The following is a 12090-nucleotide window of genomic DNA, read 5'->3' on the forward strand; positions in this document are numbered from 1 at the left end:
TTCTTTTTTTTTTTTTTTGAGACAGAATCTCGCTCTGTTGTCCAGGCTGGAGTGCAGTGGCGCGATCTCGGCTCACTGCAAGCTCCGCCTCCTGGGTTCACGCCATTCTCCTGCCTCAGCCTCCCGAGTAGCTGGGACTACAGGTGCCCGCCACCACGCCTTTTGTATTTTTAGTAGAGACAGGGTTTCACCGTGTTAGCCAGGATGGTCTCAATCTCCTGACCTTGTGATCTGCCTGCCTTGGCCTCCCAAAGTGCTGGGATTACAGGTGTGAGCCATCGTGCCCGGCCTCTTTTCTTTCTTTCTTTCTTTTTTTTTTTTTTTGAGACAGAGTCTCGCTCTGTCACCCAGGCTGGAGTGCAGTGGCATGATTTCAGCTCACTGCAAGCTCCACCTCCCGGGTTCACGCCATTCTCCTGCCTCAGCCTCCCGAGTAGCTGGGACTACAGGTGCCCGCCACCACGCCCAGCTAATTTAATTTTTTTTTGTATTTTTAGTAGAGTCGGGGTTTCACCATGTTAGTCAGGATGGTCTCGAACTCCTGACCTCGTGATCCGCCCGCCTCGGCCTCCCAAAGTGCTGGGATTACAGGCGTGAGCCACTGCACCCAGCCTCTTTATTTTATTTTATTTTATTTTTTCTTTTGAGACAGAGTCTCAGTCTGTCGCCCTGGCTGGAGTGCAGTGGTGCGATCTCAGCTCACTGCAACCTCCACCTCCTGGGATAAAGCAATTCTCTTGCCTCAGCCTCCCAAGTAGCTGGGACTACAGGTGCGCGCAACCATGCCTGGCTAATTTTTTTTTTTGTATAATTAGTAGAGACAGTTTTTCGCCATGTTGGCCAGGCTGGTCTGGAACTCCTGTCCTCAGGTGATCCGCCCACCTCGGCCTCCCAAAGTGCTGGGATTACAGGCGTGAGCCACCGTGCCCAGCCCACTTGCTGTTCTTTTGAGAGTAGCCATACCAGTGGGTGTGAAGTAGCATCTCCCTGTGGTTTTGACTTGGATTCCTCGGTGACCAATGACATTTTGTTGATGTTTTGCTCATTGTGGACATTTTTTGCATTCACTTTGATTTTTTAAAATATTGTGTCGTGATATTATCCTTTTTTTTTTTTTTTTTTTTGAGACAGAGTCTCACTCTGTCGCCCTGCTGGAGTACAGTGGTGCAGTTTTGGCTCTCTGTAACCTCCACCTCCCGGGATCAAGCGATTCTCCTGCCTCAGCCTCCCGAGTAGCTGGGATTACAGGCACCCACCACCATGGCTGGCTAATTTTTGTATTTTTAGTAGAGACGTAGTTTTGCCATGTTGGCCAGGCTGGTCTCGAACTCCTGGCCTCAAGTGATCTGCCCGTCTCTGCCTCCCAAAGTGCTGGGATTACAGGTGTAAGCCACTGCACCCGACTCGATATCATTTATCTCGATGGCTGAGATTTTTGGCAACTCTTTAAATTTTGTGCCCAAGGCTCATGGCTGGCTCCCCTCACCCTAATCCCAACTCTGTCTCATCCTGTCTTTGTTTAAAATGTTGATACTTGGACAGGCTATAGTGAGCTTGTGGCTCATGAGTGTAATCCCAGCACTTTGGGAGGCTGAGGCGGGGGGATCACTTGAGGTCAGGAGTTTGAGACCAGCCTGGCCAACATGGTGAAAGCTTGTCTCTACTAAAAACACACAAAAAAATTAGTCGGGCATAGGGGGCGCAAACCTGTCATCCCAGTTACTTGGGAGGCTGAGGCACGAGGATCACTTGAACCAGGGAGGTGGAAGTTGCAGTGAGCTGAGATCACGCCACTGCACTCCAGTCTGGGAGATAGAGTGAGACTCTGTCTCAAAAAAACAAAACAAAACAAAAATGTTGATACTTCATGCATCATGCATTCTCCTGCACCTGTGATTTTTTTCTTTTCTTTTTTTTTTTTTTGAGACAGGTTGCCTGTTGCCCAGGCTGGAGTGCAGTGGTACAGTGATAGCTCACTATAGCTCATGACAGCCTCAGCCTCCCAGGCTCAAGCAATCCTCCTACCTCAGCCTCCTGAGTAGCTGGAACCACAGGTGCACATCGCCACACCCAGCTAATATATATATATTTTTTTCTGAGACAGAGTCTTGCTCTGTTGCCCAAGCTGGAGTGCAGTGGCACAATATCAGCTCACTGCAACCTCCCACCTTCTGGGTTCAAGCAATTCTCTGCCTCAGCCTCCTGAGTAGCTGGGATTACAGGCGCCCATCACCATGCCCGGCTAATTTTTGTATTTTTAGTAGAGATGGGGTTTCACCATCTTGGCCAGGCTGGTCTTGAACTCCGGCCTTCGTGATCCACCCGCCTCAACCTCCCAAAGTGCTGGGATTACAGGCATGAGCTACCGCGCCCGGCCTGTTTTTTGTTGTTGTTTTTAAAGACTGCATTTCGCTATGTTGCCCAGGCTCGTCTTGAACTCCTGGGCTCAGGTGATCCTCCCGCTTCAGCCTCCAAAAATGTGGGATTACAGGCATGAGCCACTGTGTCTGGCCTGATTTTTATAAATACTATTAATAAATATTAATGTGGGGGGATACCCCTTACATTTTGCACCCAAGGCGAGTGTCCCGTCTGCCTCCCCCGACGGCTCTGACCCTCGGTGGCCACTGAGCTGGGGTTTGCTCCTGCAGGTTCCAAGACCCGACGGAGTGGGTGGCCTACGTGGGTGCGACCTACCTCAGCGGCTCGGAGGCCAGCACCGTACGGGCCCGGGTGGCCCAGATCGTCAAGCACCCCCTGTACAACGCGGACACGGCTGACTTCGACGTGGCGGTGCTGGAGCTGACCAGCCCTCTGCCTTTCGGCCGGCACATCCAGCCCGTGTGCCTCCCGGCTGCCACACACATCTTCCCACCCAGCAAGAAGTGCCTGATCTCAGGCTGGGGCTACCTCAAGGAGGACTTCCGTAAGCATCTTCCTCGGCCTGCAAGTGAGCTCAGGCAGGCAGGCGGGCAAATAACGCAGAAGAGGGCCGGGTGCGGTGGCTCACGCCTGTCATCCCAGCACTTTGGGAGGCCGAGGCGGGTGGATCACGAGGTCAGGCGTTCGAGACCAGCCTGGCCAACATAGTGAAAACCCGTCTCTACTAAAAAATACACACACACACACAAAATTAGCCAGGCATGGTGGTGCGCACCTATAATTCCAGCTACTCAGGAGGCTAAGGCAGGAGAATTGCTTGAACCCAGGAGATGGAGGTTGCACTGAGCCAAGATCGCACCACTGGACTCCAGCCTGGGTGACAGTGGGAGGCTCCGTCTCAAAATAATAATAATAATAATAATAATAATAATAATAATAATAATGCAGAAAAACACAGTGGGTCTGCATTATTCTCTGATTCTGTATTCACGAATTCCACTGCTTGCTAAGATATATTTATAACCCATCATCGATGCTACTGTGATTTTTTTTTTTTGAGATGGAGTTTTGCTCTTGTTGCCAAGGCTGGAGTGCAGTGGTGCGATCTCTGCTCACTGCAGCCTCCGCCTCCAGGTTCAAGCGATTCTCTTGCCTCAGCCTCCGAGTAGTGGGACTATAGGCACGCACCACCACACCCGGCAACTTTATTTTTGTATTTTTTAGTAGAGACAAAGTTTCACCGTGTTGGCCGGGCTGGTCTTGATCTCCTGACCTCGTGATCTTCCTGCCTCGGCTTCCCAAAGTGTTGGGGTTACAGGTGTGAGCCACCTCACCCGGCCAAAAAAATTGATCTTAATGTATTAAAATGCACATCTAAATAGTCACCTGTGGCCAGTGGCTACTATATTGGGTGGTGTAGTTCTAGGGGGTTGTCAATCAGCCACAAGATGACTGACAGAGGGAAATGAATCCAGTGGAGAAAAATAAGGTGGGGGTGGCAGCTGCAGCTTTAAATAGGGAGGTCAGGAGATGCCTCCTGGAGAGAGGAGATGAAGGAGCAAGTCAGGCAAATTCTGCAGGGACAAGCATTTCAGACAGCGGGAACAGCATGTGCAAAGGCCCTGGGGTGGGAGGACAGCAGGGCAGGGGTTGATGTGACTGATTTAATATTTAGCAAGGGTGGTGCTGGCTGCCGGGTTGGGAATGGATTTCAGTGGGGTGGGACCAGAGTAAGAGAAGTGAGTGGGGAACAGCTATAATGACCCGGGCAATGATGGGCGTGAGATGGGCTGATTCTGTGTATTTTGGGGGCTGACTTGAGGCCAACTTGGAATTTGAGGACTGTGGACCTGGAATGAGGGGCCTGAGATCCCTGAGATGGGGAATGCTGAGGGGTGGAGCTTGCGGAAGGGAGATGAGGACTTCAGGCTGGGGGTGTTAAGTCTGATGCCTCTTCCTTGTCCAGGCAGAGAGTGTTACCAGGTGGGGTGTTTACCTGTTGCAGTTTCAGAGCCAGGTATTGTAGGTGACCATGCTTGGAGCTGGGGAAACTGAGGGAGGCTCGGAGAGGAGCTGTCCTTCAGCCTCCCAGCTCAAAGTGGCTGCCAGGGCTCTGGCACTCTCACCCTGCTTTTCTCTCCCCATTGGGCCAGTGGTCAAGCCAGAGGTGCTGCAGAAAGCCACTGTGGAACTGCTGGACCAGGCACTGTGTGCCAGCCTGTACGGCCACTCACTCACTGACAGGATGGTGTGCGCTGGCTACCTGGACGGGAAGGTGGACTCCTGCCAGGTGAGCCCCCGATGCCCCAGACCCCAGAAAAACACAGAAATAGACAAGAGCATGTTCAAATGCTGAGCAATTCACAGATATCTGGATGCCCACTGTGAGCCCCCAACGCCCCAGACCCCAGAAAAACACAGACACGAGCGTGTTCAAATGCTGGGCGATTCACAGATATCTGGATGCCCGTTCTTGAGGAATTTTAAAGCAGTTGGGATTGAGAGGCAGGTGCTGCTTAGAGGATCTTCCAGAAGCTCTAACCTGACTTCACTCCGTCTTCTGCCCTCCATGGCTCCCTGCTCCCTTCCAGTGGGCCCCAGGTGCGTGCCACAGAGACTCGGGTCCCTGAGTAATCTCCCTGGCTATGATGGGGTCCCTGTGTAAATCCCCCCAGCTGCCCTTCAAACCGGGACTTGTGTGGGGACACAGACACTGTTCCCAGCACTGGGCCTGATACAACGTGGCACCCAAGAAACACCTCTTGTATGAATGATGCCAGCACGTACCCTGGGCATCAGATTCTTTCCATCTGTACGGGAAGGGTTGGTCTATGGGAACCCCATGGACTTTTGCCCCTGGGTGGTCAGCTGGGCCATGAGCGAGCTGCAGGCTCAACTCAAGAAGGTTCCAGGGCTGGGCACGGTGGCTCACGCCTGTAATCCCAGCACTATGCGAGGCCAAGGCGGGTGGATCACTTGAGGTCAGGAGTTTGAGACCAGCCTGAGCAACATGGCGAAACCTTGTCTCTACTAAAAATACAAAAATTAACCTGGCGTGGTGGCAGGTGCCTGTAATCCCAGCTCCTCGGGTGGCTGAGGCAGAAGAATCATCTGAACCTGGGAGCTGGAGGTTGCAGTGAGCTGAGATCACGCCATTGCACTCCAGCCTGGGCGACAAAGCAAGACTCTGTCTCAAAAAAAAAAAAAAAAAAAAGAGAAAATCAGGGGTCACCCAAAGCTGCTTCTGCTGTATACCTGGAACCTTCTTTTTCTTCTTCTTCTTTTTTTTTTTTTTTTTTTGAGATGGAGTCTCACTCTGTCACCCAGGCTGGAGTGCAGTGGTGTGATCTCAGCTCACTGCAACCTCCGCCTCCCAGGTTCAAGCGAGTCTCCTGCCTCAGCCTCCAGAGTAGCTGTGATTATAGGCGTGCGCCACCACACCTAGCTAATTTTTATATTTTTAATTAATTAAGACACTGTCTCGCTCTGTCACCCAGGCTGGAGTGCAGTGGCACCATCTTGGCTCACCTCCCAGTTTCAAGTGATTCTCATGCCTCAGCCTCCCGAGTAGCTGGGATAACAGGTGCCCACCACCACGCCTGGCTACTTTTTATACTTTTAGTAAAGACAGGGTTTCGCCATGTTGGCCAGGCTGGTCTCGAAATCCTGGCTTCAGGTGATCTGCCCACCTTGTCCTCCCAAAGTGCTAGGATTATAGGTGTGAGCCACCATGCCCGGCTGACAATTATAATTTTTGTTTTCAAGGTGTCTCATTCTTTCTTCTTTCAGCCACCTGGTCTTGTTTGCAGTGTCCTGTTCTTGTTTCGTGGATACCATTTCTTTCCTTTTTCTCTGAGGATCGTAATTTAATCCGTTATGTTTCTTCTATATTCTATATTTGTGGTTAACTGTATTTCAGGCAAACATAAGTTATTCTGTTGTAAGTGAGTGTCTTTATTTCATGGAGATTGGAATCCCTCAACTGGTGCTTAAGAATGAAAAGCTGGGTGCAGTGGCTCACACCTGTAATCCCAGTACTTTGGGAGGCTGAGGCAGCCAGGTCGCTTGAGGCCAGGAGTTTGAGACCAGTTAGGGCAACATAGCAAAACTTTGTCTCTACAAAAACAAAAACAAAAACAAAAACAAAAATTAGCCGGGTTTGGTGGTGCATGCCTGTAGTCCCAGCTACTTGAGAGGCTGAGGTGGGAGGATTATTTGAGCCCAGGAGGTGGAGGTTGCAGTAAGCCAAGATCACGCCACTGTACTCTAGCCTGAGTGACAGAGTGAGACCCCATCTCAAACAAAATTGAAAATTTAAAAATGTCGCTCAATTCTTGCCGTGATCTTATATTTGCTATTCACTTTCTCTTGGCGAGGGACATTAACAGTTTGTGCTTCTTGGATTCTATGTCCCCTTTCAAGGGACCAAAGACCTCCTGGTCTCATTTATCCTTTGTGGTTGCCCAAATCCCTTTTCTACCCCAACCAACCCAGGTCCTCTTGAGAAAGCTTTCTCTTTTGTCTTGAGCTTCTGCACATGGGCTGGGCTGCCACTTCCTCTGTCAGCCTCTCGTGAGTCTTCACGGTTTCTGGTCCACAACCGGGGATCTCTCCTGCCTAATTTTTTAAGCATGGCTGTGGATTCCTGTCTTTTTTGTGTATACCTTTGCTCTTGTTTCTAAGGCCTGGTGGGTGAGGAAAAGATGGGGGAGACTGCTACATGTGCTTAGATTGCCATATTGAAACCAGAATCTGGAGAAAATGCTAGGAACTAATGAGAGGGCTCGTGTTTAAGAATGTAAGAGTCGGCCAGGCACGGTGGCTCACGCCTGTCATCCCAGCACTTAGGGAGGCTGAGGCGGGCAGATCACTTGAGGTCAGGAGTTCAAGACCAGCCTGGCCGACATGGTGAAACCCCGTCTCTACTAAAAATACAAGAAATTAGCCGGGCGTGGTGATGCGTGCCTATAATCACAGCTACTTGGGAGGCTGAGGCAGGAGAATTGCTTGAACCTGGGAGGCGGAGGTTGCAGTGAGCCGAGATCACGCCATTGCACTCTAGCCTGGTCAACAGAGCAACACTCTGTCTCAAAAACAAAAACAAACAAAAAAATGATACACAGAATGTAAGAGTCAGGGTGAACTGGATATGGGAAGGTAAAAAATGGTGAGGCCGGATGAGTGACAGCAGATGAGCACTTTGGGAGCAATGCTGCAGCTACCAGTGAGATATATGGAGGCACCCGTGTGGCAGCCATACTGCCAGCCTAAGCAAGTGGTGACATTATCAAAGATCTACTGAGTTAAGAAGAGGAGGGGATGTTATTTATTTGGGTCACGTTTTGGCCTGCCAGAAGTAGGACTGAAAGACATCTTAGAGATCCTATAGTCCAACTGTCTTGGGTTTTGTTTTTTTTCCCTCCACAGAAGAGGAAACAGGTTCTGAGATATGAATGATCAGCCCCAGGTGCTATGTGAGCTTGTGTGGAGAGAGGTCCTGGCTGTCCCAGCTCAGAGCTCCTTCTTGGGCCTCGTAGCACTGGTGTTTGGACTGGCTGCTGCCGACCCATCCTGAGGGTGTGTGTTGGTTTCCTAGGGTGACTCAGGAGGACCCCTGGTCTGCGAGGAGCCCTCTGGCCGGTTCTTTCTGGCTGGCATCGTGAGCTGGGGAATCGGGTGTGCGGAAGCCCGGCGTCCAGGGGTCTATGCGCGAGTCACCAGGCTACGTGACTGGATCCTGGAGGCCACCACCAAAGCCAGCATACCTCTGGCCCCCACGGTGGCTCCTGCCCCTGCCGCCCCCAGCACAGCCTGGCCCACCAGTCCTGAGAGCCCTGTGGTCAGCACCCCCACCAAATCCATGCAGGCCCTCAGCACCGTGCCTCTTGACTGGGTCACCGTTCCTAAGCTACAAGGTATTTTCGGGGCAGAAAGGTAGAAGATGATGTACGTGCCTATCTTGATTTAGGGAGAATGGATATCGTCATAGTATCTTCATAATTTTGGATCTTCCTGTTCAAGGAAAGGTCACATGTGTATCCGTTTATTCCCATCTTACGTTGCGTGTACCCTCATGGTATCTTTCTGTCCACAGGTCTTGCCCATGTCTTGTTAACTATGGTGATCTATCAATGGGATACTTTTTTTTTTTTTTTTTGAGATGCAGTCTTGCTCCGTCGCCCGGGCTGGAATGCAGTGGCGTGATCTCGGCTCACTGCAACCTCCGCCTCCCGGGTTCAAGTGATTCTCCTGCCTCAGCCTCCCGAACAGCTGGGATTACAGGCACCTGCCACCACACCCGGCTAATTTTTGTATTTTTAGTCGAGACGGGGTTTCCCCATGTTGGTCAGGCTGGCCTCGAACTCCTGACTTCATCATCTGCCCGCCTCAGCCTCCCAAAATGCTGGGATGACAGGTGTGAGCCACCACGCCCAGTCTGGAATACTTTCTATTGTATTTTCAAATAGTTTGTACCCAACTTGTAGGACTGGCAGGGTGCGGTGGCTCGTGCCTGTCATCGCACACTTTGGGAGGCAGAGGTGGGCAGATCGCTTGAGGTCAGGAGTTCAAGACCAGCCTGGCCAACATGGCAAAACCCCGTCTATACTAAAAATTAGCTGGGCATGGTAGAGGGCACCTGTAATCCCAGCTACTTGGGAGGCTGAGGCAGGAGAATTACTTGAACCCAGGAAGCGGAGGTTGCAGTGAGCCAATACGGTGACATGGTGCCACTGCACTCCAGCCCGGGCAACAAGAGCACAACTCCATCTCGAAAAAAAAAAAGAAAAAAGAAAACTTGTAGGACTGTATCTCTGTTTCCAAAAACTGTTAGTTGCATCCCTTTTTTCTTTTTTTTTTTCTGAGACGGAGTTTCACTCTTGTCCCAGGCTGGAGTGCAGTGGTGTGATCTTGGCTCACTGCAACCTCCACCTCCCGGTTCAAGTGATTCTCCTGCCTCAGCCTCCTGAATAGCTGGGATTACAGGTGCCCATCACCATGCTTGGCTAGTTTTTGTATTTTTAGTAGAGTCGGGGTTTCGCCATGTTGGCCAGGCTGGTCTCGAACTCTTGACCTCAGGTGATCTGCCCGCCTTGGCCTCCCAAAGTGCTGGGATAACAGGCATGAGCCACCGCGCCCGGCCATGCTTCATTTCAGTTCACCTACACCCCACACTCTGTTCCGAAACCCCCTAACAATCGTACCCTTCCTTTTCTCAGCCGCCCCATGGGTCTCCTGGAGTGCAGCCCCGTCTTTGCAAGGAGGCCATAAACCTGGCTTTGTGGGCTGTGGGTCTGTGGTGGGGTCCGTTGCGGGGGGTCCTCGGGCTGACTGGGCCGCTGTATGTTGCTTTCTTAACTTCTGTCCCCCGAGCGAGGCCACGAACTTGCTGCAAGACCTTGGGCAAACTACGGACACCTTGAAGCCTCCACAGCTTCTTGTGTGGAACGGGAGGGATTGCGGCATCTTCAGGGCCTGGCTGCAACCGGTGTCCTGGGACCACCCCACCGGATGCTCCCACCCGAGCAGGCCAAGATCCCCAGACCTGGTCTTGTGTCCTCCTTCCAGAATGTGGGGCCAGGCCTGCAATGGAGAAGCCCACCCGGGTCGTGGGCGGGTTTGGAGCTGCCTCCGGGGAGGTGCCCTGGCAGGTCAGCCTGAAGGAAGGGTCCCGGCACTTCTGCGGAGCAACCGTGGTGGGGGACCGCTGGCTGCTGTCTGCCGCCCACTGCTTCAACCAGTAAGGCCTGCCTCCTCCAGGAAGGCTGCCCGGCTTCCCCTCCTCACCAGCCCCTCCCTGTCAGAAACCATCCTGCTGGGGCTGCTGCATGGACCCCCTGGGGAGCAGCCCTTCCTCTCCTGAGGGCAGCTGAGAGACAGGAGGGAGCTGGTGCCAAGGCTTCTAAGGACAAACAGGGCCTAACCAGGGGAGGGGGAGGAGGGTTCCTTCCCCATTGCTTGCTACCCAGGCAGCGTTTATCTTGGAGATTCCCAGGCATGGTGGCCCGCATCTGTGGTCCCAGCTACTCAGGAGCGTGAGGCAGGAGAATTGCTTGAGCCCAGGAGGTCGAGGCTGCAGTGAGCCTGATGGTGCCACTGCACTCCATCTGGGGCAACAGAGCGAGACCCTGTCTCAACAAAAAAGAGACTCATAAAGCTGTAGGGGGTTGGGGGGGCATTGGCACAGGTGTAGAAAATGAAGCCTGAGGGTCCCCTGACTTGTCCGAGGTCCCCCAGCTTGGGATCCTTTTCAGGAGGAGCCCAGCAGCCCCTCTTTACCTGGTCCTCCTCCCTGGAGCCGAGGGTCAGAGGATGGTCCTGGGGCCCAGGCAGCCCTGTGTGGCTTCCTGGGGGTGTGCATCAGCCCTGTCCCTCCCCAAGAAGGCGGGCATGTGCTGGAGGGCAGGCATGTCTGAGGGCCCTGTCTCCATAGCACGAAGGTGGAGCAGGTTCGGGCCCACCTGGGCACTGCGTCCCTCCTGGGCCTGGGCGGGAGCCCGGTGAAGATCGGGCTGCGGCGGGTAGTGCTGCACCCCCTCTACAACCCTGGCATCCTGGACTTCGACCTGGCTGTCCTGGAGCTGGCCAGCCCCCTGGCCTTCAACAAATACATCCAGCCTGTCTGCCTGCCCCTGGCCATCCAGAAGTTCCCTGTGGGCCGGAAGTGCATGATCTCCGGATGGGGAAATACGCAGGAAGGAAATGGTGAGCGCTGCCCCATCGAGGGGAACGGTGGATTTATTCTCCAGGGCCTGGCCTGGGGAGGGTCAGGATGGGCATCTGTTACCTGGACCCTAAACCAATTCCACTGCACAGGGACCTCTGTGGCTGATCCCTTTGTCTTTGGTCCCACTGCCCACACACCTCTCACTTCCCCATTCCATCTGGGGGCAAAATCTGGCTGTTGCCTGTTTGTATAAACAAAATTTTATTGGAACAGGGGCCATGTTCACACATCAACAGATTGTCTATGGCTGCTTTCCTGCAATAGCAGCAGAGTTAAATACTTGGAACAGAGACTGGCCCTTAAAGCTGAAAATATTTAATTCTCTGACCATTTATAGAAAATGTTTGCTGGCGGCCACATGCGGTGGCTCACACCTGTAATCCCAGCACTCTGGGAGGCCCAGGAGGGTGGATCATTTGAGGTCAGGAGTTTGAGATCAGCCTGGCCAACATGGTGAAACCCCGTCTCTACTAGAAATACAAAAATTAGCCGGGTGTGGTGATGCATGCCTGTAATCCCAGCTACTCGGGAGGCTGAGGCAGGAGAATTGCTTGAATCTGGGAGGCAGAGGCTGCAGTGAGCTGAGATTGTGCCACTGCACTCCAGCCTGGGTGACAGAGCGAGACTCCATCTCAAAAAAAAAAATAATAATAGAAAAATTAAAAATTAGCTGAGTATGGTGGCACATGCCTGTAGTCCCAGCTACTTAGGAGGCTGAGGCAGGAGAATCACTTGAGCCTGGGAGTTCAAGGCCGCAGTGAGCCATGATCATGCCACTGCACTCCAGCCTGGGCAACAGAGCAAGACCCTGTCTCAAAAAACAAAAAAAGCAAATGCTCACTGGTGCTTGCTTGCGCTAGTCTATCCCGAGACCCCTCCCACTCCAACAGTTAATGCTTCTCTTGACCTCAGAATGGCCTCCTACACCTTACCCAGGTGCTAGGGCGGCAGCCCCATGGGGACAGTGGGGAGACTCTTGCGCT

The 12090-nt window shown here is 52.6% G+C and overlaps 1 protein-coding gene across 1 annotated transcript in view; it reads left to right on the forward strand.

The window, feature by feature from the left end:
- Positions 1–12090, forward strand: part of TMPRSS9 (transmembrane serine protease 9) — a 67905-nt gene that overhangs the window by 46978 nt on the left and 8837 nt on the right. The window contains exons 9-13 of the mRNA XM_063599764.1: positions 2652–2926; positions 4536–4672; positions 7979–8297; positions 9949–10120; positions 10814–11085. Of these exons, the coding sequence (XP_063455834.1) occupies positions 2652–2926; positions 4536–4672; positions 7979–8297; positions 9949–10120; positions 10814–11085 (1175 nt within the window). The remainder of the gene's footprint in view (positions 1–2651; positions 2927–4535; positions 4673–7978; positions 8298–9948; positions 10121–10813; positions 11086–12090) is intronic.

This window comes from Pan paniscus, chromosome 20 (genome assembly GCF_029289425.2).
Source record: "Pan paniscus chromosome 20, NHGRI_mPanPan1-v2.0_pri, whole genome shotgun sequence".
NCBI classification, from domain to species: domain Eukaryota; kingdom Metazoa; phylum Chordata; class Mammalia; order Primates; family Hominidae; genus Pan; species Pan paniscus.